General features: G+C 43.7%; 1 protein-coding gene across 1 annotated transcript in view; it reads left to right on the top strand.

Moving 5' to 3' along the window:
- Positions 1-25,535, top strand: part of SGCZ (sarcoglycan zeta) — a 668,548-nt gene that overhangs the window by 565,485 nt on the left and 77,528 nt on the right. Inside the window, exon 4 of the mRNA XM_063135185.1 lies at positions 13,473-13,560. Within this exon, the coding sequence (XP_062991255.1) occupies positions 13,473-13,560 (88 nt within the window). The remainder of the gene's footprint in view (positions 1-13,472; positions 13,561-25,535) is intronic.

Below are 25,535 nucleotides of genomic sequence, written 5' to 3'. Positions count from 1 at the left end.
GAAAATAGCAGTGCAATTTCCCCAAACAGCTGACTGTTAAAAGATTATGTATCAATCTCTTCTTTCTTTAGGCAAGGTTAGCATCAAGAAATATGACTACTAGTAGCCAAACAGGAACATAATCTGAGACTATCTAACTTCTGATTTCACTGTACTGCCCCCTCCCTTAAAAATCTCTTCCTTGAGCAGGATGTGTGAAAAAGAGTACATATGCATGCACAGCTGTACATAGATCGGCACGTCGCATGATTTGAGACCCCTGCATGATCAAGGGTTCCAATCATTTCGAATTGTATGTGTGTAAATGTACCACATAATGGTATGTATGTCACACATCTGACTCAATGTGTAAACGTTGATGGCGAGGGAGGGAGCCACACTGATGTTGGTGATGGTGCCTGCTTCTGCCCTCTTCCACATGATGATTTCACATATGATACACATACATGAAAAGGGCTATTTGGTTGCTGGTGTGTGATGATCTGGAATTGCTAGCTCATTGTCAGTTAATGGAACTTATATTTGTCCCAGCTATCCCTCTTGCCTGGACACTGCTCAGCAAATTAATTGTGCGAAATTCTGTCCTAACTACAAGATTTCAGATATATCTTACTGATACAAAAATAACACACTTGTGCTATTTATATTAAATGTTAATATGGATATACCTATTTAAAAATAACACACTTGTGTGCGCTCTCTCTCTCTCTCTCTCTCTCTCTGTATGTCTAAAAACTGCAACACTTTTAGTTGGCAATTTATCAGATAGCAAATTAAACAGGAGAAAGTTAGATCTTGATATGGCACCTTGATGTGGAAATGAGGTTTCAGTTGATTATTTTCCTCACCTATCTGGATGCCATGATAAGGAAACAAGAATAAAATCACAACAAATCTAGAGCCATCTGATATTTCTTTATGCTTATCTCTACCATCTAACATTTAACCTGTTTTGCTGATCTTCCAAACATAATTGATTCAATGAAGGGATATGATTCTTCTTCTAACCTTAGAAAAAAATCTTACTTGGAAGGGTAGAGACAAGAAAAGGAAAACCCTGAAATTAATACTGAATTCTTTCCTGAAATACTTAGGGATATGAAGCAAAGATTTTCGAGGAATTATAGTTAATTTTGGAACTAAATGAGTTGCGTATGTCTGCTGTCCTATGGAGTAATTTCCATTGAGTACAATGGCACTCTCTTCGGTGTAAATAGGTTTGCACAGGTTTGCACTGCCTGATAACTACTCAGTGAAGGCTTAAAGAGAAATTGGCTTCACTTAATATCAGAATTACACTCTTACACTGCTCAAAATATAACTCAAAATTAATTAAATCAACTCATCGGAAGAAGGTCATAGAAAGAGCCCAGCTAATTTTGAACAGGTGAATGGCAAGGGCCTAGAGAAAATAAGGAGGTTAATAATAAAACTCTGCTTGGCCATGCTAAAATAAATAATAGGCTCCATAAGATATCTTACTAATTAATTTCTGTTTTCATAATGATGACGTAGAGACTCCTTAAAGAATAGACTTCACAATCCAGCACAGGATAAAGGAACACTTAAGCCCACTGAGACCCAAACACTTCAGCACACCTAACACTGTGCTGCATTGTGGACAAAGCACCTAGCAAGTCTTAGCCAGAGGGAAAGGTTTTTTTTCCTTTTCCATTAGATTAATGAGTGTATAATGTATTCAAATCAGCTCTGTTCATTTTAATGTGCTTCCAAATGCCAGTTAAAAGCAACAGGCTCATTTATACAAAGTCAAGTTGAAATCAAAGACGATCCATTCGCCCTGCAGTTTAATGAAGAATGCATTAATACCAATCAAATAACAAGACACTGAAAAGGGAAATATGACTCTCAAGTCACCCTATTTGTGTACAGCAGCTCCAATTTTATAATCAGAAGGAAGTATATAAACAACTTCATTTGTCAGCCATGTCATTTGAATCTTCCCCTGAACCTTTGTGACATTTCAGCAAAGCATTTGAAGCTGCTAGGCCAGGCTGGCCATAATATGAGCTCGGGAGTGGCGTGTGTCTCTTTGACAGGTCAGCTGCATCTCTTGAGACAACAAAGGTATCCACGCATTTTGCATCTCCCTGCATCCTCCCTGAAGTGTTCATAGATTGGGCAATCCCGGCCCTTTGTAGTCACTTGGGCTGAAGGCTCTGCAGCAGCAAGCCCCATCACCACCCAGCCGGTACGGCTTGGGCGGAGGACGGTTTTTGCGGGCTGGGGGGAGCCAGAAATAGAGGAGGACACGGCGCGGGCTCTGCACGTGAAGAGCCTCGTGAGGTGGCAGCAGAGCCAAGTGTATAAAGGCTCGCCTCCACGAGGCTATCGGCCTCTTTCGATTTTGGCCCCACTCTCCCTCCCTCCCTATAAACCAGTATGGGAATAACCAGTCGTCCTCTTTGCAAGTGAGGCTGAGTAGGAATTTCCCCTGTCATTCAGTAATGTGCAGGTTTTTGCCTAGTCCATACTGGATCCAGTTGTTAGAAGTGGAGGATAAATAGATTAATTATAAATGGCAGGGTTGTGCGGAAATTTTGGAAAGTCAGGATAGGGACGGTGAGCACTCTGGCACCTTTATGGTGATGGGCAATCCAGAGCTCCTGCTCCTCGGGGCTTTGAAGCCTTCGTGCCAGGATATGGTTTGTCTTTGGGAACCTTCTTGTCTCATCTACTCGGCTGTGCAGCCTGAGTGGAGATGACGCGGGTCGGTCTCTCTAAATACACAAGTGTGGTTGGAAATTGGAAAGGGGGACGGCTTACCTGACCCCCTGTTTCAGCTGAGTGGCTCGCCCTGGGAACAGGCTAGTCGCCTAAAGAGAAATAAGCTTGATTCCCGCATTTTCTCGCACAGATCCAAGGAGGGGAGAATCTCCACGTGTAAATAAAGAGGCCCTATTTAATCCCAAGCTCTGGTGTCTGTGTGTTTATTTCTGGGACTTCCTTCTCCACTCGCAATGGTTCAGCTAGGTAATTTTAGACTCTGGACGTAAAGGTCATGTGGGGTTTTAGACAGCCACGTCTACTGCTTCAGTTGTGAAGCACTCAACTAACCTTTCTCTTCTTCCTTCCCACCACCATTCCATACTTTACAACTGCTTCTGCGTTTCTGGATCTTATTTAGAGGAAAATAAACAGTTGTATTGCTGTCGATAAATCTAAAGCTGCCACATCATGTATGTTTAATTTAGGTTTACCAGGTCACTGGCATCCCAAACCCTGAGACTTATGGGGTGGGGGGCTTGTCATGTCATAGGGCTGACAACACTTAAAAGACAAAAGATCTATGCAAGATTCAGAAATGTAACCTAGCAGTAAGGCCCAGTAAAATAAAAACTTCCATATCACTATATCTATTGATACTTGTTCTTCTTTTTTTAGAATGATGGTTTTTTGAAAAAACCACTAGTATTTTAAAATAATATTCCTGGGCACTGTCTATATGCTCCAGAAGCCCTGAGGTGGCTCCATGGTGGCGCTGGGTGGATTATATGATGCAGCAGCCACCACTTAGAGAAGCTGCAAAGAAAAAAAGTCAGGGACTTAGCCTGACTTTTTTCCCCAGTGAGAGGCAAATGGAGGAGGATGGTGGAGGAAGTGTGGCCAGGAGGGTGGTGACCCCTGACTGGTCACTGCCTGCCTGGGCAGGGGGTGGCAGTGTCCTCCCCTCAGCTGTAGAAGATGAACAGCAAAGAGCCAGTAGTCACCAGTGCTTGTCTGCCACCAGAGGTGCCCAGATGGGGCAGTTTGCTGATGGCTGAGGCCCGATGGAGCTCAGAGCCGACAGGGCTGCTCTTGATCCTGCACACACACCAGTTCTTGAAAGAGACCTGGGCAGAGGGCGGAGAGAGGTTGCAATGAGAGAGATGGGGCGTCTGGAGCCCCCCCCCCCCCGATGGGCTCTCCCGTTCCTCCCATGAGACCTCCCTCATTCACCTGGATTTTGGCTTCGGGCAGCTGTTTGAGCTCCAAGGTGCCATGGATAGGGCAAGGCAGTTAAGACTCGCACCAGCTCACTCAGTTTGCTCCAGCTGAAGGAAACCCTGTGCCCTCCCTCAGCGTCAGGATTAGCCACCGCCACCCCACAGCACCGAAAGTGTGGGGGCTTGCTTATCGTGGTGGCAACCTGATACTGTATAGGCAGCCTCTTGGAAAACTTCTAGATCTAAGTATCAGCAGTAGTAACTTGAGCCTACCTGAAAGCCCTGAGGTTGAGACTTGTCATCCTGAGAACTTGAGAATGCAGTAGTGACTCTGGACTTCAGGGTCATAAATGGGGTCACCTCTTCAAATGGTAAAGTGTAGTACTTCAAAATGATGTGTTTGGGGACCCTTCTGCTCATTCTGCTGAGTGGGGCCTTCTCCCCCTGATGGAACCACTGAGAGAATGAGCTCCAAAATCAGAATCTTGGGGTCAGTGCCTGTGTCCTGGCAACTCACTGTAACTTCATTGTTGCCTAAAACTGAATGGAAATAAATTAAATAAATCTATCTAGAGGCTGTACCGATGATGTTAAGATCCAGCCTAAAGCAGGTACATGTGACTTTTGTCTTTTGGTGTCATGAATATAGTTCTTCCTATCTTAAAGGGCAACCTTGCAAGCAATGAAGTAGTTCTTTAAGGATGCATTTTTGATACCTCAGCCATTAAGTCATTTATTACCACAACCCCTTTTGCCAGACCAGCAGGCGCTGGGGCTAATGATCTTCAAAAGTCCATAAGGGACATGAAAAATCTAATCACTACTTAGGAAAAATATCCCTAGCAGCTGCTTTTGTTGCCATCGTGTCCCCTGGTAATGTTCATATTCTCAGCCCAAATGATTGCTTTGGACGCAATGCCTCCCAAACAGCCATGTCTCTGCAGCTGGAAAGATAGACAAGCCAAAAAGCACCTTTCATCTGCCAAGCTGCAGGAGGACAAGCTGTTTGACAAACCATTAAATAAGTCAACTGCAGAGAGGGAGAGAGAGAGAGAGAACACCCTTGACATTCTATAAACCAGTCATGGGACTGGAAGTGTTTTTTCAAGGTCCAATCCAGTACAACAAGATATTCCATACATAACTTGGGCAGCAACTTAGTCCTTGTATCTAAATTGCAATATGCCAAACACTCTTTAACTGCTCCAAAAACTGAGCTGTAGCTTTTGGGGGATTGTGTTGATGTGCTAAATAGAACAAATACTAACTCATTTAAAGTGGAATAAAGTCTTGTATTTTATTTTATTTTATTTTATTTTATTTTATTTAACATAATGAAGGAAGGTATTTTCATCATTGCAGCGGTTGTAGAGAATGAAGTAAAAGAAAGAAAATGTACAGCAGAAAGTGATCTCAAATGCTGGACAACATATAGGAATTAATAATAATGGGAAAACTCTCACACTAAATAGAAGTAGAAATGAGACAAGGAAAATCAAAATATTTTATGTTATCATGGGCATTATTTATCAATTAGAACGTAACACACAAATTGCAAACTACTCAAATAAGCATGAAACGTTTCTCTTTTAATATTATAAAAGTAAGGCAAGATTGCAGTCCTAAACATCACTTAATAGAGAGTAAGCATCATTGAATATACCAGGACTTACATGTATGGGATTGTGCTGTAAATGTAACAATTGAAAATACTAGAAGCCAGAACTGCTTGCTTGTTTTTAAAACAGTAAATGACATATGGATTAGGGTTTTGTTTGTTTTATTTTTCTTTCAATGACCATTTTTACATGAGTCCATCCTTATTCTTTCCTGTAGAAGTCATGACTGTTTGATTGATCTGTATTGCCTGGCTCATGTGAAATAATTCTTTCACCTGTTTACAGATGGGAAATAAAATGTTAGGTTTAAAAATGAGGTTTCAAAGAGAGAAGCCTGGATATTAAGGGAAAATCTTGTTAGGACTGATAATACTGAAAAAAAAATGTGAAGAGAATCCCTACTCAGACACTTACACATAAGTAATAAAAGTCATAGGCCTCATCTACACCATGCAGGATATTGCACTATGAAAGCAGTATATAAAATGCAGGAGCCACATCAAGCAGGATATACCGGTATGAAAGCGGAACATGGTATATGTCAATGGGCCCCAACATTTGTCAGTGCACGTCAATACCGCTATAAAGCAGTAGTATGGCTCCTGCCTTTTATATACCACTTTCATAGTGCAATATCCTGCTTGGTGTAGATGAGGCCATAGAGAACAGGTGGTCATCTATGCTGTTTTTTAAGACATATGGTACGTCTGCCGAAGTCTGGGGATTAATGTTTTTTAACAGTGTATACTATGTTTTTAATTAGTATTTCATGTATTTTATGCTTGCTCTTGTTCCCGCCTCGATCCAATCAGAGAGGCGGGTAAGAAATGAATTATTATTATTATTATTATTATTATTATTATTATTATTATTATTATTATTATTCCAAACTACTGATTAGACTGCAATAATCAGCAAAGTGATAAATTACACTAGAGGTTGGAAAATAGCCACTGACCTCCTTAGTTTAAAACAAAAAACAAAAAACTTCCCTGAGCCAAATTGGCCTTAGAGCTTTAAAACTGTTGATTATTAATCCCAGCTTCCCCCAAGACTAGTGTACTTATTTAAGCCCATAGACTAGTAAACAGTTTTATTGGCTAGTCACTTTTTAAAATATGTTTAATTGAAAATCTCTCATAGGGCTCATCTACGCCAAGCAGGATATTCCACTATGAAAGAGGTATGAAAGTGGTATATAAAAGGCAAGAGCCACACTACTGCTTTATAGTGGTATTGAAGTGCACTGCAGGATCTACACTACTGGATTATAGTGGTACTGAAGTGCACTGACAACTGGTGGGGCCCATGACACATCTACACCAAGCAGGATATAATACTAGAAAAGCATTATGAAAGAGGTGTCATGGGCCCCAACAGTTGTCAGTGCACTTCAATACCGCTATAAAGGAGTAGCGTAGCTCCAGCCTTTTACGTACCACTTTCATAGTGGAATATCCTGCTTGGTGTAGATTAGGCCTATAGTGACTGCACAATGTTCTGTCTCTCTTCCAGGGAGAAGGCTGGTGAGAAATATCCCATTGGTCTGGTGATCTTTTTCAGTGGACCATCTGGAGAATATCGGCCAAGTGATTATTAGAGAGAATATTTGACTAATATTTATTGAGCCAAAATTTGGGAGTTGCAAAAAGGTGTGCAAAATCATTTCCCTTTACTTTCTTTTGACTGTCTTTCGTGGGGTGACAACAGCAGCAGTGTTGCTCTACATCAGTGATGGGGCATGTGTGGCACTCCAGATGCTGGCCTGCAACTCCCAACATGCAACTTACCATTGGCTATGCTGTCAAGGCCTAATGGGAGTTGCAGGGCGACATCATCTGGAGGGCCACATGTTCCCCACTCTACATCATGATGCAGTGTTGTGCAGAGCCGCCTTTGGGGGGGAATGGGAGCCAGGAGTGCTATTCCCCCCTGAAGTTCCCTCTCCACCACACCAGTGGTCAACCACTTAAAGACTGTTGATGGCACTACTACTGATAAAGGTAAGCCCCTTCCCCAAATATTCTGCCTTAATTCATCTCCTCCCCATTGGCAAAATGCCCCCCCATTTACAACCTGTGAATGGGGTGGTGAAAATGAGGGGTTGGAGTTTCACAACAGCCCTGATTTCTATTTATGTGCCAAGGACATCTCTGATCAGGCCTGAACTGGTCAGCATGGAGTCCTTTCCTCCATATTCACTCAGCTTCCACCATTTTCAGCTACAACACTTCAGTTCTAGAGCACAGGTAGGGCCACTAATAAATATCACACTTGTTTCTCTGGTTGATGCAGAAAAGAAGGTTGCGGGTAATTCTTCTTATGGCTTGAGTGATCCCAAATCTGCAAGATACTGACAAATGTGGTCCTGCACATGCTTCCTAGTATATAAAATAAATTCATTGGTTAGAATAATTTTATTGTATAGAACCAGTGAGCTGGGCAGACATACAATGATTCAATTTTAAAATTATGCCATCATTTAAATGCACAAACTTTAAAATGGTTGCAACAATAAATATAGTTACATCTGGTCATTCCAAAAGATTTGGAGAATTGCCCATTTTCTAACAACTGTATTGTCCTTCTGTCTACTTTTTCTAACATGCAGTTTTAGTCAGTTTGATCATTCTACTGTAGATGATGAATCTGTTGGTGTTTTTTCTGAATATTTGAGTGATCACCATTTGGCTTCTGTCAAAAGATGTACAGTCATTTCCAGATCATCAGAAGCAACTATCTTTTAGATATCCAAATACAACTACAAATGAATCAAATGGTTTATCTGATATGCTATATGCAGTCATTTCTCAAATGTTCCTAAAAACTAATTCCCAGTATGCTATAAATTGGTACATTCCACAAATCATGAGACCAAATTAATCCACATTTTTCAGCACCCAGCATATGTTATATCCCTTATTGTGCATGTTCTATTCAGTGTAGATATAGAGTAAGACACTATCATTAATCTATTTTACTTTTTTTTTAAAATCCCTCAAATGTACACACGATGTTATCTTTCTATAGCCATAATCAGGCCCAAGCTGTATTTGGCCAGACATGTGTGCTTTGAGGAATAATCTTATGTGGTTTGAAACTAGGGCCACCAGCAGTTAAGCCAACCCATGTAACTTTCCCTGAAATACCAATTTGATCTGCAAGCATTAGAACATTGCAGTGTTTAGATCCATGCCACCTGCTGCTTTCTGCATATCAGACCTCTGTTTAAGGCACAGGAGCAGGTCAAGTCAATATTGCATTTCTTATTTGTTTGTTTTTTTCTGGTTGGTAACCCTTTCTGAAATATAAGAGGTGGGGAGATAGGTCATCCTTCCACCAGCACCCCCGGCAAATGTTTACTTCCAGAAATCAGCTCCTTCCTGCTAAATAAAATATCTGAATTTTTAAACTAGTGATATCACCAAATTTCATAATTAATCCTCACCTTTGTAGTGAGCCAGAACTGATATATTAAGAATTTGCTATTTTGTTTAGGATTGATTATGAGCTTTGGGACGTGCACTGTCGACATCTAAATGATCCCATTTCTGCACATGCACTGAATTGGTTGGTTTAACCCTTAAATGATTCCGTGTGTCCACTCCTGCTTTCCTCATTGGGCATGTCTACACCATGCCTATATCCCAGGATAGTCCTTGGATCATCCCTGTGCATCCACATGATGCACAGGGGATCCCGGGGGCAACCCAGTACTAGCGAAGACTTACCCCGGGATATCAGGAAACATGGAAAAGCTGACTTTTTCATGGTTCCAGGACCATCCCATGGAGCGTGGCCATGTGGCTGCTGCTCCCGGGTTGTCCTGTCCCCCCCCCCACGAGTAGTGGAGACAGTAAAATGGGCACAGAGCTGCACGGCGGCAGTCCATGCCCATTGGAGGTGGGAGCGAGGTCAGGTTCCCCCCTTACCTTTAGTGGTGGTGTGCAAGTGCAATCCTCTCATCGTTTTTTTAAAAAATGGCGGCTGCAACTTCCTTCTGGGAAGTTGTGTGGCTGTCTAGACACCCAGGGAGGATCACGGAAGCCGGTAAGTCCACAATCCTCCCCCTACACCCTTGTGGTGTAAACATGCCCGTTGTCTCTACCACCACAGCTCTGGCTCCCCTAGTAGGAGGACAGGAACTCTGCAGCTCCATTTTCTTTTCCTCTCCATGTATCAATGATCGGCAATAGCGAGCAAATATCACATCATGCCTGCAGACCATGCAAAAACTGCCAATCAATAAGGGGATACATAATGTGGTGATGCATGACGTCATGCCGCACTACACATTTCCAAGATATGCTTTGATATTGCACATGCAAAGAAAATCATGTACTTGGAACGAGAGTTCATTTTAAGGGGGAACTCTTCTCCGAGCTCACGAGTGAATTTGTTACTTTCTGAGGGAATAACGAATTCACCCATCAGTAAGCAGAACACCTTTGCTATCCAGACTTCCAGACAACCGAAAAATTGAAGCAACTCCCATTAGCATATAGAACTTAGGAACACCTGTTTGAGGATGAATAATTCACAAGAGGATAGTAAGGTTTTTATATGTAACGTTAGTACATGTGGTTTATTGGATAAAGTGTTGGGCTAGGGTTGGAAAGTCCAGCTTGAAGTTCCCACTAGCCATGAAGTTCACTGGGGGACTTTAGGCCAATCATTCTTCCTCTGCTTAACCAAAATCACAGGTCAGTTATGAGAACAACATTCGGGTAGGAGTGAAGGGTTGTATATGCTACCTTTAGCATCCTGAAGGAAAGCCAAGATATAAATGGTAGGGGTGTGCACGGACCCCCCGCTCCGCTTCACTTGCAGATCCGCCATTTTTCGGATCGGGCCGCTCCGCCCCGCCCCCGCTCCGCCCACTTCCGCTCCGCTCCGCCCGGAGCTCCGGATCCGGATCCGGAGCTCCGTTTCCCCCCCCAATAGGCTTGCATTGAAAGCTAAAAAATTATACAACTTTTTTTCTGTTCAAGTTAGAAACCTCATGTTTGGCACCATGACACCTCATGGGGATATACACACGCATGCCAAGTTTCAAAGCAATCCCATCATCCCCTGATTTTTGGCGAATTTTTGAAAATCGGGCACCCCACACACAACATCCCTGCGAGGTGGGCAGGGGAGGAGGGAGGGAAGGCAGGCAGGCATGCAGCTGGCATTTCTGGGGGCATAAGGAAGTGAGCCAAGGATAAGCCAGTAATGCATATAAAATGGAATAAATCAATCAATAAACAAAGGAGGGGTGGAATTAAAAGAAGCAGTGTTGCTCAATAAACAGCAAGAAGAATTTTTTTAAAAAGGCTATATCTGTCTTTTACCAGCAATAGGGGGACGTGCCCGGGGGAGGGGGAAGTAGCTGCCAGTTCAAGACAATGACAGCCACCAACAGCTCTGAGAAGAAGTAAAAAGCTCACTTCAACTCATAACAGGCATTGCTCTACCACTGAAAAGTGACCATTCACTTCAACTCATGATAGGCATTGCTCCACCGTTTTACTCTCTTTGGAAGGCTCTATGGCCTTCCAGTGCAGGAGAGAGTGGGGGCACGTCCACGATGAGATGCCCTAGGGGAGCTCATCCCCTTGCACCACATCGATTCAGTTGTTCACCAAGGTTAGGGTGGGGAGCAGTGCTGTGTTTCTATCTCTTATTCTTGGCTTAGTATATGATTTCAGGTTGTGTTTGTGCATTTGGTGGGGCTACTGTGTTAAAAAACACGGGGAAAAGCCCGTTCAGATGAAGAAAGAGAAGTTTCCCAGAATCCCAAGTTATCTGTTTTGCCTATGCCCTCCTCCAACTTTGGGATCATCATGACCGGGAGCTGACTCTGCCCCTCAGCCCTTTGAAAAAGGTATTTTTCCCGCCGATTTTTTAAAAACTTCTAGCCCGCGACCCGTACGATGCAGAAAGTTGAGAGTGGTCTCAAAATGACCCCCATCCACGACTCTCTGTGCACAAGAATTTTCAGAACGATAGCTTAAAAACCCCCCCAGTTATCCCCGATTCTTTCCCTCAATGCAATCCTATGGGCGAAAAGCCGAAACGCAGTTTGAGCCGCGCGGTTGACCCGATTTTTAAAAAAATATTGCACGTGAACCACAGCACGCAGAAAGTTGAGAGTGGTCTCAAAATGACCCCCATCCACGACTCTCTGTGCACAAGAATTTTCAGAATGATAACTTAAACCCCCCCCCAGTTATCCCCGATTCTTTCCCTCAATGCAATCCTATGGGCGAAAAGCCGAAACGCAGTTTGAGCCGCGCAGTTGACCCGATTTTTAAAAAAATATTGCACGTGAACCACAGCACGCAGAGAGGTGAGAGTGGTCTCAAAATGACCCCCATCCACGACTCTCTGAGCACAAGAATTTCCAGAGCGATAGCTTCAAAAACAAAATAGTTATGCGCGATTATTTGCCGCAATGCAATCCTATGGCGAAATGTTTTCAAGATGGCGACCGGAGCGCTCCGCCTGAACTCGGAGCTCCGAAAAATGGTCGCTTCTCTTCGCCTTGCTTCTAGGGGGTCCACGGTCCGCTCCTACTCCGCCTCTGGGTAAGGCGGAGCAGGCCAATCCGCTACTGCTTCTACGCTCCTAATCGGAGCGGAGCACATCCCTAATAAATGGTGTGTGTGTGTGTGTGTGTGTGTGTGTGTGTGTGAGAGAGAGAGAGAGAGAGAGAGAGAGAGAGAGAGAGACAGAATGTGTCACATTTCTGCCAACAAAGGACCACAAGATAATCTAGTGGGCGCACAAACAAAACTAAAGTTGAAACAATTGGTCAATCACAATTGTATTCCTAAGACTAACCATGTAAGCTAGGGGCCAACCAAATGTTCTTGAATGAGAACCTTTGCCAATGAAGGGAGGTGGGGATTAAAGATAGGGTAAAAATGCCTTCCCTTTTCAGTATTTCCATGGGATGTAGGGCAAAGTTTGGGGTAGGATCAGAGCTCACCAATGTTCCTGTGGCTTCTATGAGTGGCTGCCAGCCACCAATTTCTTTGCCATAAATACTCGAGAAACATTCCATGAAATTGGGGACGGGAGATTTCAGCCCAGCCCTACCAGAAGCATAAGAACCCCCAAAACCCTGGTGAAAAGCAAAACATTTCCACCATTTACCTAAAAGTGAACTTTTCTTATTTTATTTCCAATAGATGTATCCTTGCCGCTGAGTAAACTGGAATCAGACTTTCTCAATGATTTTCATTCAGCTTACATTCTGATGTTTAGAATATGATATCTCCACCCCTTACAGCCAAATGCCAGGTTTTCCAGCCACCTCTAACTCCTGCCACTCTTTTCTAAACACTTCAGATTCCTAATGGCCAATTTCTAACAGAAGAATCACCTTTAGTGTTTGCAATGTGTCAGGAAAAAGCAACTTTGGTTGCACTTAACCCCAAATTATAGCTTTACAAGTAGCATTTGGTTATAATGTCACTTTGCAAGCTGGTTGCTCTGACCGAAGGAGAAACTTCCAAATTAATAATCCTGGAGTAGCACAGAACTGAAATTCCACTTTGTGAATTTCAGGTGATTAAGAACATAAGAAGAGCCATACTAGATCAGACCAAGGGTCCATCTAGTCCAACACTTTGTTCACGCAGTGGCCAACCAGCCATCGGACAGGGACCAACAAGGCAGGACATGGTGCAACAGCACCCTCCCACCCATGTTCCCCAGCAACTGGTGCACACAGGCTTACTGCCTCAAATACTGGAGAAAGCACACAACCGTCATGGCTAGTAGCCATTGATTATAGCTGATATCTGCAAGACTGTAATGATTTTGATCCAGCATTCCAGCATACGTGTGTTGATAGTTCATGCTGCCTCTGTATTTTTTTCCCTTCTCATTTCCTTGTCTTATACATGTTTCCCAGGTTAGCCCACTGGTCTTACAGTCTGACAGGAATGTTACAGTGAATGCAAGAAATCATATGGGACAGTTAACAGGACAGCTGACTGTAGGTAAGTCTTATTCTCTAACAAAGCTTTATGTATATTATGTCAACATTGCCATCACCTTTTCTTTTAAATTCTATGACGAAAGAGGAGACAATATGCTAAGATTATCTAGCTCACTCCATTCTGAGAGTCGTGATTCTAGCATAGCCACAACCTGGGGAGAATTTAGCTCAATTAAACAAATTAACAACAAATTATGAGATAAAAAGAAACTTCACCCTATTTTGGAATCTTCTTGTAATTTGTTCATTTTTTTTATTTATTTTTTTTATTTATTTATTTATTACATTTTATACTGCCCCATAGCCGAAGGTCTTTGGGAGGTTAATTTGGCCTTTTTTGGCAGGCAGATTTATCTCTTCTATTGACTGAGTTCTTTTAGACTTTGAATCAAGTGGGTTATGAATTTTCATGGAATGGCAGTAGAACTAAATCTGGGGAAAATATTTCCATATTTATTTCATTTATTTATTTCCATTTCTATACCACCCATTAGAGGAAGTTCTCTGGAAAATTCACAATATAAAGCTTAATGTCATACAATATAAAAATATAATAAAACAATGTAAAAAAGACCTAAAAAATGTTTAACACAAAAACATAATAAAATTAAAGGGGGGGAATCAGCAGCAGTGCAATATCAAAAATCCGCTAAAATGTCTTTTAAAAAAACCTGAATTATTAAAAAGAACTTTTGAGAATAAAACTGGCACTGAGTAGACCACAGTGTAGGAGCCAAGAGAATCTTTCTGGGGAGGGCATTCTACAACTCGAATGCCACCACTGAAAAGGCCCTCTCCTTAGTAGCCACCAACCTCACCTCATTTGATGGAGAGCCCTGGATGAGGTTTTCTCAAGATGATCACAAGGTCCAGACAAAGACATATTGGAGGAGACAATATTTCCTGTAGCCAATCCCCCAGCCATTTAGGATTCTGAGCATTGATACGAGTACTTTGCATTGGGCTCAGAAATGGTGGATTGAAAGCTACTGCAGATCATGATGCACTTGCATAGTGTGATCAAATAGGCCAGTCCCTGTTAATGGTCATGCTGCCCTCTTTTGGATTGACTGAAATTTCTGGTACAATTTCAGATGCAGCCCCACATATTGGGACATTGAAGTAATCCATACAGTAAACCACATTTACTGACATCAGGGAATTTTCTTTTAGGAGTATAAAAAAATAGCTTGTGCCCTTTTTAAAAAGAGAGAGAGCGAGAGATCCTGAATATAGTCTATGGCCAGATCTACACCAAGCATGATATTGCACTATGAAAGCGGTATATAAGAGGCAGGAGCTGCACCAAGCAGGATATTGCACTATGAAAGCAGTATATGGTATGTGTTAATGGCCCCCAACAGTTGTCAGTGCATTCAATACCGCTATAAAGTAGTAGTGGGGCGCCTGCCTTTTATATACCACTTTCATACCACTTTCATAGTGCAATATCCTGCTTGGTGTAGATCTGGCCTTAGATATACTGGGCAGTATCCAATGAAGCCGCTGCCCTTATGCAATTTTCTGTAGTGATAACATAAGCAACTTCTAATGCAATTGCAATAGCATAACCTGGCCCAACGGGTTTCCCTGGTTGTGAGTAGGGTTGTGCTAGAGGTTACTTTTGCTACCACAACAAAAAATTGCACAACAGGCCCATTCGATATTGCCCTAGAGAAAATTGGAAACAGTTGAACTGTATTTGAATATATGGTGGGAATGCCTTGCTGTTTGAAAACGTTACAATTCCAAGATAGATTTTAGAGATTGCATTGAAGGACATATTTATTTATTCATTTATTTATTACATTTTTATACTGCGCAATAGCCGAAGCTCTCTGGGCGGTTTACAAAAAGTCACATATGCTACTTTGTTTATTTTTTTTTTGATATTGAAAATAATAGCATTTCCACAATGACTTAACAAAGATACTAACCAGTACCACCACTCACTTTTTCATTAATTGTGGCCAAAATAAAACCAGCTACGCTCTGGAGACGACAATGCGGCCAAACAAAGCTTTTGACAGATTGGAATATGTGAGTGACTGAGAAAATAACTTTTCAACTCAAAGTTTCCCTTGCTGCACATCATTGAATAATAAATCATTGAGTGGGTGAGATACCAAGTGATGAACATGTACATGTGAACCAGCCACGTTCCTTTCTCTTGGTTTAGTCTGGAAACTTCTTTGTTCTTCTCAGCTTCCACTTATAATTCACACATCTTGCACATTCTGTAACGCTGAAGCAGTTTAACACTTCTAGACCCCTCCACCCCCGCACACACACAATAGATACATAGTTTTTTATTTTAAATTAGAACAATCTTTCAAATCTGTAGATGTAAGGAAGGGGGGGGACAGAAAGCGCGAACAACAATATTTAAATAATGACCTCCCTAGTGAACATATGCCATACAGTATGTTCAGTTTTTATTCATGTTCAGGGTCAATTGCTGTGATTCCTAATGCTTTCTGTCATAAATCATCCTCTGATGTTAGGGTAGTGCTCTTCTTTATGGTTGCCATCATTTTGTTGGCTCTATAGAAATGCCATCCTGAAAATTTCTTTAGAGGTCATGTGACAGGTTAACCCTAGGCCTGCAATCTTTTGTTGATAGATCAATTAGATTAATCAACTAAAGGCACAATCCTATGCATTTTTAATCCTGTGCATGTTTAGACTAGGCATGTGCTCCGCTCCGATTAGGAGCGGAGAAGCAGTAGCGAATTGGCCTGCTCCGCCTTACCCAGAGGCGGAGTAGAAGTGAACCATGGACCCCTAGAAGCAAGGCGAAGAGAAGCGGCCATTTTTCGGAGCTCCTCTTTCAGGCGGAGCGCTCCGATCGTCATCTTGAAAACATTTCGCCCATAGGATTGCATTGCGGGAAATAATCGGGGATAACTGGGTTGTTTTTGAAGCTATTGTTCTGAAAATTCTTGTGCTCAGAGAGTCGTGGATGGGGGTCATTTTGAGACTACTCTCAGCTCTCTGCGTCGTGCGGGTCGCGTGCTAGAATTTTTTAAAAATCGGGTAAACAAACGGACAGCGCGGGTCAAACGGCGGTTTTCCCCCATAGGATTGCATTGAGGAAAAGAATTGGGGATAACTGGGTTGTTTTTTAAGCTATCGTTCTGAAAATTCTTGTGCACAGAGAGTCGTGGATGGGGGTCATTTTGAGACTACTCTCACCTCTCTGCGTGGTGCGGGTCGCGCGCTAGAATTTTTTTAAAAATCAGCGGGAAAAATACCTTTTTCAAAGGGCTGAGGGGCAGAGTCAGCTCCTGGTCATGATGATCCCAAAGTTGGAGGAGGGCATAGGCAAAACGGGTAACTTGGGATTCTGGGAAACTTCTCCTTCTTAATCTGAACGGACTTTTCCCAGTGTTTTTTTAACACAGTAGCCCCACCAAATGCACAAACACAACCTGAAATCATATACTAAGCCAATAATAAGAGATAGAAACACAGCACTGCTACCCACCCTAACTTTGGGGAACAACTGAAAAGATGTGGTGCAAGGGGATGAGCTCCCCTAGGGCATCTCATTGTGGACGTGCCCCCACTCTCTCCTGTACTGGAAGGCCATCAGAGCCTTCCAAAGAGAGTAACCCGGTGGAGCAATGCCTATCATGAGTCGAAGTGAGCGTTCTACTTCTCTTAGTGGTGGAGCAATGCCTATTATGAGTTGAAGTGAGCGTTTACTTCTCAGAGCTGTTGGTGAAGCAATGACTTTCATGAGCTGAACTGGCAGCTGCTTCCCTCTCCCCCGGGCACGTCCCCCTATTACTGGTAAAAGACAGATATAGCCTTTTTTTTAAAGTTGTTGTTTATTCAGCAACACTGCTGCTTTTAATTCCACCCCTCTTTTGTTTATTTATTTATTTATTCCATTTTATATGCATTACTGGCTTATCCTTGGCTCACTTCCTCATGCCCCCAGAAATGCCAGCTGCATGCCTGCCTGCCTTCCCTCCCTCCTCCCCTGCCCACCTCGCAGGGATGTTGTGTGTGTGTGGCTTTGACTCAGGGGAGAAGTCCTTCCTGCGCTCACTTGGAGTTTTGGAAGTTCCAAATTTTGCAGGTTTAAGCCCCGCCAAAAAACAGGGGATGATGGGACTGCCTTGAGTCTCGGCGTGCGGCGTATGTATCCCTGGATAAGCTGTCATGGTGGTGAGTTTGAGGGGGGGTTTTAACGTGCAAATTGACGGAGCTATTGAAAGGGGTGTGAATGGGTGTTGGATTTTCATAAATTCCCCAAAAATCAGGGGATGATGGGACTGCCTTGAGTCTGGGCATGCGTGTGTATCCCTGGATAAGCTATCATGGTGGCGAGTTTGAGGTTTCTAACGTGCAAATTGACGGAGCTATGGAAAGGGGTGTGAATGGGATGCCCGATTTTCAAAAATTCCCCAAAAATCAGGGGATGATGGGATTGCCTTGAAACTTGGCATCCATGTGGACACATGGATAAGCTATCATGGTGCCGAGTTTGAGGTTTCTAACATGCAAATTGACAGAGCTATCGAAAGGGGAGTTATGGGTGGTCGTTAGAGGTTAGAGGCGCGCCAAAAATCAGGGGATGATGGGATTGCCTTGAGTCTGGGCGTCCATGTGGACACATGGATAAGCTTTCATGGTGCCGAGTTTGAGGTTTCTAACATGCAAATTGACGGAGCTATCCCAAGGGGTCTGAATGGGGTGCCCGATTTTCAAAAATTCCCCAAAAATCAGGGGATGATGGGATTGCCTTGAAACTTGGTGTGCGTGTGTATACGTCCATGAGGTGTCATGGTGCCAAATGTGAGGTTTCTAACTTGAACAGAAAAAAAGTTGTTTACTTTTTTAGCTTTCAATGCAACCCTACGGGGGGGAAAAACGGAGCTCCGATCCGGATCCAGAGCTCCGAGCGGAGCGGAGCGGAAGTGGGTGGAGCGGGGGCAGGGCGAAGCGGCCCGCTCCGAAAATCGCGGATCTGCATGTGAAGCGGAGCGGGGGGTCCGTGCACACCCCTAGAATACATATATGAGTACCTCTAATCTGCTCCTACATATTTTGGACTATGAAGTAGATCGCATAACTTTCCAGATGGTATGGACCCTGCCACCTACCATCTGATCACTGGGTTTTTCTCTTTCATTTTGAAGGAAGTGTTGCTTCACTCAGATAGGTGTTATCCTTGATGCATGGCAATGTAATATGCAACGACGTGCCATCTGTGATGATTGCCCTAAATGACCATGTCAAAGGTAACCAGACTAGCTAGCAGATACAAATGGACAGAAATTAAGCTAACATCTGTCCTTGCCATATTGTACTTGCCCGTGCATTTCAGGAACACGCCTCTAGCTGCTCCTGGTAAATACATGATTTAAACCTTTAGCTTCAGCAGTGTTTAAAGTTGGGTTTCCTCTGGCACTCAATGGAATTTGATACAGGAAAGTGATCTGAAATTCTAGTTGAAGATGGAGCAATGTGTAGAGTAGCTCTGGAAGTGGAGAAATGTGCATGACAGCACAGTCCAGTATTCTTCTCGATACGGTATTTGTGCTTAATTCTATAAATATTTTAAGTGACTGAAAGAAACATATGTTCCTCTGTTAGTCATTACTGCAACCGACTGAAACTATTTAAATAGTCTACACCATTGATGCAGATTCTATGATGAGTTTACTGATTAAAATATATTATATTTGCATTCTATTCTACTTCCCTTATTTTCTAATTTGGTGAGAGCTCTGCAGGGCTAGACAGGTGACTTTATTTATGTAAGAAATTGTTTGTTTGTTTGTTTGTTTTTAGTATTTTTATCCTGCTCCTCAGTCAAAAAGACTTCAGGAGTGGTTTACAAATAATCATTTCCCCTCCAAAGAGGAATTTCTCAAAGTGGCTTACAAGATATCAAAAGCATTAAAACATATTTACAGCAAGCTAAACGCACCAGCACAAAGAACCACAAAAATGCAAAGAAGCCAAACCAACAGTCAATAAATAAAATTAAGCAACAGCAGAGTCAAAGGTTTATTTAAGGAGAAATGTCTTCACTTCATGGCAGAACATCAATAAAGAGGAAGATGCCGTAGCCTCTTGGGATAGGGAGTGCCATGCCTGAGGCACTGTCATGAGGGAAATAGCGCATGCAACTGCTATGAAAAGATGGGCAGCTTCCCATGGGGGAAGATGGTCCTTCAAATAGCCAAGTCCAAACCTGCTTAGGGTTTTAAAGGTGATAATCAGCATCTGAAATTGCACTTGGAACTGAACTGGCAGATAGTAAACTGAGGATCACATAATCCCAGCACTTGGCCCCAATCAAAACCTAGCAGTAGCATTCTGCACAAAGCAACGTTCCAGATTTCAAGGGCAGTACAGCTAAGTACAATAGTCCAGCTAAGATGTAGCCAATGCATGTACAGTCATTGCAATGGTATAAAGCCCTCACAGCCATCAGGGTACATTTGGAGAGGGGACATGCATAGTTATATGAAGGACTGGTAAATGTCATATAGCACTTTGAGAGTATTCAAAGCACATCACATTCTATAAAGCCTTACATGGCTCAGGACCACAATATCTGATGGAACGCCTCTCCCGACCTGAACATACTTGGAAACTACGATCAACATCTGCCACCCACCCACTGACGCAGATTTCCACTTACAAAGGAGGCTCAGAAGGCAGCAACAAGGGAGAGGGCCTTTTCATTGGTGGCCCCTTGACTGTGGAATGAGCTCCCTACAGAGGCCTGCCTGATGCCAGGTTAAGACTGCCCTCTACTCCCAGGCATTTAATGGCATATGATGCCATTTGTCTAAACAGGTCTAGTGTTTTACTGAAAGTGTTTTCAGCTGTCTAAATTGCATTAAATTTTGGATATTTAAATTTTTATGCTGTATTTTATGCTGTATTTTTAAGGTTGTGTTTTATTGTCTTAGGAATTGTTGTAAACTGCCCAGGGGGGTCGGCTACTTGGTGGTATAAAAATGAAACATCATCATCATAGAAATTTCAAGTGTTGTTTGCTTTCTTTCAGAATAATCCATTCCATTATCCCTCCCACTTCCTCATTTTCTGTTTTTTCACCCAGTAGTCAATCAGCAGTCTGGACCCACTAAGTATGCACAATCCTTATTGGATGTTTTTTTTTTTAACAAAATCTGCAATGAATATTGGTGCTGCACTGGCGGCAGGCTTTGCAGGGATTCATACAGCTCCTCAGGCTGCTTGTTGCCCTTAAAGCAAAGCACTTTTGATTCTCCTATTTCAATTTGACTATGTGTCACCCTTCGCATTTGAAAAAAGGCAAATGCCTAAAATATTTTCCCTAGATAAATAATCCAGCATGGGTTAGGATTAAAAACCACTTCGATATTTTATTATATTAAGTTGTATACAAGTATTAATCGTAAATAAACAAAAATGCCAGATGGCAATGCCCTAGGACTCCTAAATATTTGGTTACCATGCTGAAATCTATTCCGACTATATAAGCAAGCATCATCCATTTCACTGTAGGGTGATGGCAAGCTGCCTGTTATTTAAATGATACACTGTAAATCGATAGCTTCGAGTATTTTTTTTTTAATAACAGCAAAGTTCTGTCTGTTATCACCATCCAAGTACTAGTTGTCCTGATGTTATCGCTGAGAAAATTGCAGATGCAGCTTCTGTCTGTGCTATTCCCTTGGGTTGTGCAGTTGGGGAAGTGAGGGGGGGGGGCAGTGGCACCCAGGTAGGTATAAAATCTGGCTAAGAATATGTGGCGACGGTGTGCGTATTAGCAATAAAAGCATGGGAAAGTATGTTAAGAAGCCTTCAGTTTGTGTTATGAAAGCCTGACTCTCGTTTATAGGTCTGTTATAAAAGTCACAATAATGCAGAGATTAGTTTCAGTGACTGAGCAGAATGGGCACAGAGGACTTGCGTAGCATAACAATGCGCTCGTGAGGGAGGCATTGATCATTGTGTTTAAAATGGAGGAAGGGGAAGAATTTTAATGTTCGGCATGCCACATTTTTCCACATCATATCATTGGACCGCTGAATTTAAAAGGTTTTCTATTGCATGGTATTCAATAGGAGGTACTTAAATCCATGTTCAGAACCTCATATGACATATGTCAGCAGGTGAGTCCTATCAAAGACAAGAGTGAGGTGGGGAACCTACAACTTTTCCTTATTTTGGACTCATGCCTTTGTGTATCCAGATTACACCGTCTGCAAAGCTGTGCTTATCCTATTGAACTTATGAGCATCTGCTTGGTTTTATGTAATTTTTCCATATTCCATAATTCTAGGCTTTCATTATTGTTGAGATAGATAGAAAGATGACAGAAGTAAATGAATGGAGGAAAGCAATATTATGGAGAGGTACTCTGCTTTAATCCCAACCCTTATATAAGGCTTCTGTTGAATACGTTTGCATATTCTATATGATGCAGTTTACTAATATATGAAATCCAAAGCTTGAATCCTTCCTGTGCCAAAAACTCAAGGCGCTCATTCTCAGCTTTCTTGCTCATTCTGCAGTATTTGGAAATATGAAGCTACTGTACAAGATGTTTCATTTGTTTTGGTATTACAGAAGTAAATAAACCCTGTGGTTTGCTTTACCTGTTGCTATACTGTACTGACTAGGGGCCCTTCCACACGTCGTTCTCGGAGCGCATGTATTCGACCCCAGTGCACCCCGAGAACGAGCGTGTAACTTGCCTGTAAAAAATGACGACGACGCCCAGCTTCCTGCTCCTCCGCCCGGGACGGAGAGCTGTTTTTGAAGAAGGCGGGGGAGAGAGCTTCTTCCGCTCTCTCCCACGAGAGAAAGAGAGAGAGAAGGCAGGGCGAGAAGGGGAGCATTGGACGAGGGTGGGGGGAGTTGGCAGCGGCGCCCCGGGGCAGCGCAGTAGGGTTGACCACGTGGGATAACCGTGGGGTGGGCATGGCGAGGTGAGCCCAGGCGAAAGGCTCTTTGCGAGGCAAGCGCTGCTCGCGTCCCGCGGCTGCCAGTAGCAATCTCTCTCCCTGCCTCCCTCCCCTCTCTCTCTCCACCCCCCCCCCCGCTTCCCCAAGCATCGAGGGAGAGATGACACATGGGGCCCGTGTGTGTGTGTTAATCGCCTTTGCAAACAGGATCAGGCAGGCGCTGCTGCTGCCGCCGCCCTCCCCCCTCTCGCCTCGAGCTGCGTGGAAATGATTCATCCCTCCCGCAACTGACAGGGACTTTGATGTTGTGAGTGTGCCCGAGGGCAAGAGAAGGCCCCCCCCCCACAACTTGGCTTCGCTTTTGGAGGTGCCTCTCAAAGCAGAGGGAGGAAGAGGTTCTTTCATGTCTCTTCTCGCTCACCATGTCCGATGCCCCCTCCACCACCACCCCAGCTGCGATCTCCCCACCCTGGCTCTGCTCTTCTCCCCCATCTCTCCTGCCGGGTCCGATCTTTACCCTCTGGCCCCCATCACTCCCCCTGCGATTCCCTCGCCCCCCGCCCCATGGGCACAGTGCTTGGCTTCTCCCGGCTACTCGCGAGTAAGCGAGCAGCTGGGAAAAGCTGAGGAACCAGCTAGACTTTCCACAGCCCCAGGGCCACAAAAACTGGGCCACAAGTGGATCCGGTTATCCCAGGTCAAGGGAGGGTTTAGCCTGGCCTGACCCCGGGATCCCCTGTGCGTCATCTGCATGCACAGCAGGGAGCCCGGGCCTCGCACCGGGCTAAACCCTCGTCTAGGAAGGCCCTCAGTTGCATGTTAGCTTGAGTTGCGTAGACTCTGGCCTTTGCTAGACCACAGGTTAGCCCAGGGTGAAACCCGGGCTCGCCCCTATGCGTTCAAATGATGCACAGGGGATCCCGGGCTCAGGCAGGGTTCAACCCTATCTTGCCCCAGGATAACGGGCACCACTTTTGGCCCGGTATTTCCTGCAGTCTCAGGCCGAGACCGTGAGCGTGTGGCCCATTCCACCGCTTTTCCCGGCTACTGCAATTACTCGCAAATAGCCGGGAAAAGCAGCGGATGGGGCGCAGCACTCTGCAGGAGCGCTGTGCCCATCGGGGCAGGGGAGGAGAGTTCAGGGCAGCGAGGGAGAGATCGGGGCCAGGGGGGATCGGTGAAGGTTTTTTTTAAAAAAAGGAACACTTACCTTTTGTCGCCATAGCACTCCTGCACTGTGGCCCCTTGGAAAAGGAAAACAAAATGGTTGGTGCAATGGCTCTCTACTAAAGTCGCCTCACCTGACATCAAGATGAGGGCGGGATCTCACATTAGTTACAATGCGAGATCACCCCTCCTCCCACATGGATTACCAGGTAGGTCTAGCAAAGGCCTCCATTGATCAGACAAATCTAGGGGCACGTCTACACCAGCCATTTATCCTGGGATCGCCCTGGGATCATCCCTCTGCATCCAAATGACACACAGGGGATCCCGGGAGCAGGCAGGGTATATCCCTCCATTTTCCTGGAATAATCCTTAGGTGTAGAAAGGGCTGAAGTCTATAGTGAAGAAGGCTGGCCAGAGAAACACAAATTAGACTGTGAATGCCAGATGTTTTGGCAAGTGTTAAGCACAGACCTGGGACTCAGTGTAGTGTCCAACTGAAATAGAGGAAATGATAAAGAGATGCCTGGTGAGTATTCCAGAGAGTAGATACTGCCCACCACAATCCATTACTACCATCTGGATTCTAAGGGAGACCCTGCTCTGCCACTGACAGCCATCCAGCTCCAAGATTGTGGTGAAACTGGAACTAGCCACAGCACAGGGTACTACTACATTCTATGTCTACTCATGGCCCTGAACAGCTGCAATTTCCCACCATTTGGGAGCTTGAGTGAACATGGAGAGTTCTTAACACAACATGTTAACCCAAAGATTTTGTTTTTAATTGAATTTCATTTCTTATTGTTTCACTTTTAATCTCAACATGAGGCATTTGTGAGATTTTCTACCTCAGGTTCCAGAATAACTTGGCCAGCCTTGGCTACTATACAGCTTGACTTGGGACAGAGAAAACATTTCCTGTTCTGTCTTACACAGTAGAATGTCCTGGGCAAGCCCTGTGCAGATATTTTGTGCCCATATAGCAAAATGATCCATATAGCAAAAAACTGCCCTCGGTTTCAAAAGCATTTGCCATGTGGAAAAGAGGGGTGGGGAAAGCTTTGTGAAAAACACCAGCCCAAAGCTCCATTGGATGCAACCATGTTGGATCGCAACCATGTTCTTTTCTGTGGTGAATCCATTGGAAAAGAATGGATTATATTTATATTGTATAAAATTGTTACTCAGACTTCTGGAGCCAGTGGACCTATTTGGAATTATGAGAGTATGTCATAGGAATTCTCACCAAATTGCTGTCATGAGGGAAGCTTGCCCATTCACATAATGACCCTCATGGTGGGAATCAGCCAGTCACAAGACACCAGAAAATAAACTGATGAGGCTAAACAGGAACAAGAACAAGAACAAACCCCAAACAACTACAAGGCACAACAATGGAGGCTATAGAAATTATGTAATTTCTCCCGCTGTGTAAATGGCAGCCATAAAGGCCCTATTTACACAAATAGAGTGTTTGCGCCTTTACTTTTGCATAAATGGAGCCTTTATGGCTACCATTTATGCAATGGGAGAAATGAGCAATTTCCAGAGTCTCCGCTGTGTGCACAATGGAGGTTCCAAATAAGGATAGATGGAATCATGACACAATTGGGTGCCATGAGTAGGGGCGAACAACGGCAGCAGGTCAAGCATCCGATGAATTGGACACAAGTGAGTTCACCTATCCCTATGTAGTCTGGCAGTTCTGGGGAAATGGAAATATTAACGTGTGATCAGGAAGCACTGGGTCCCTTGAAAATGAAAAAGGTCTAGTTCAACCTTTTACCATGGTCTTTCTTAGAATTCAGATGGTAGTAATGGATTGTGGTGGACAGTAGCCTCTGGAGTACTCACCTGGTGTCTCTTCATCATTTCCTCTATT

The sequence above is a fragment of the Elgaria multicarinata genome, chromosome 10 (genome assembly GCF_023053635.1).
Source record: "Elgaria multicarinata webbii isolate HBS135686 ecotype San Diego chromosome 10, rElgMul1.1.pri, whole genome shotgun sequence".
NCBI lineage: Eukaryota > Metazoa > Chordata > Lepidosauria > Squamata > Anguidae > Elgaria > Elgaria multicarinata.
Note: the sequence above shows the minus strand (reverse complement) of the source record. Positions and strands in the feature narration are given on the sequence as shown.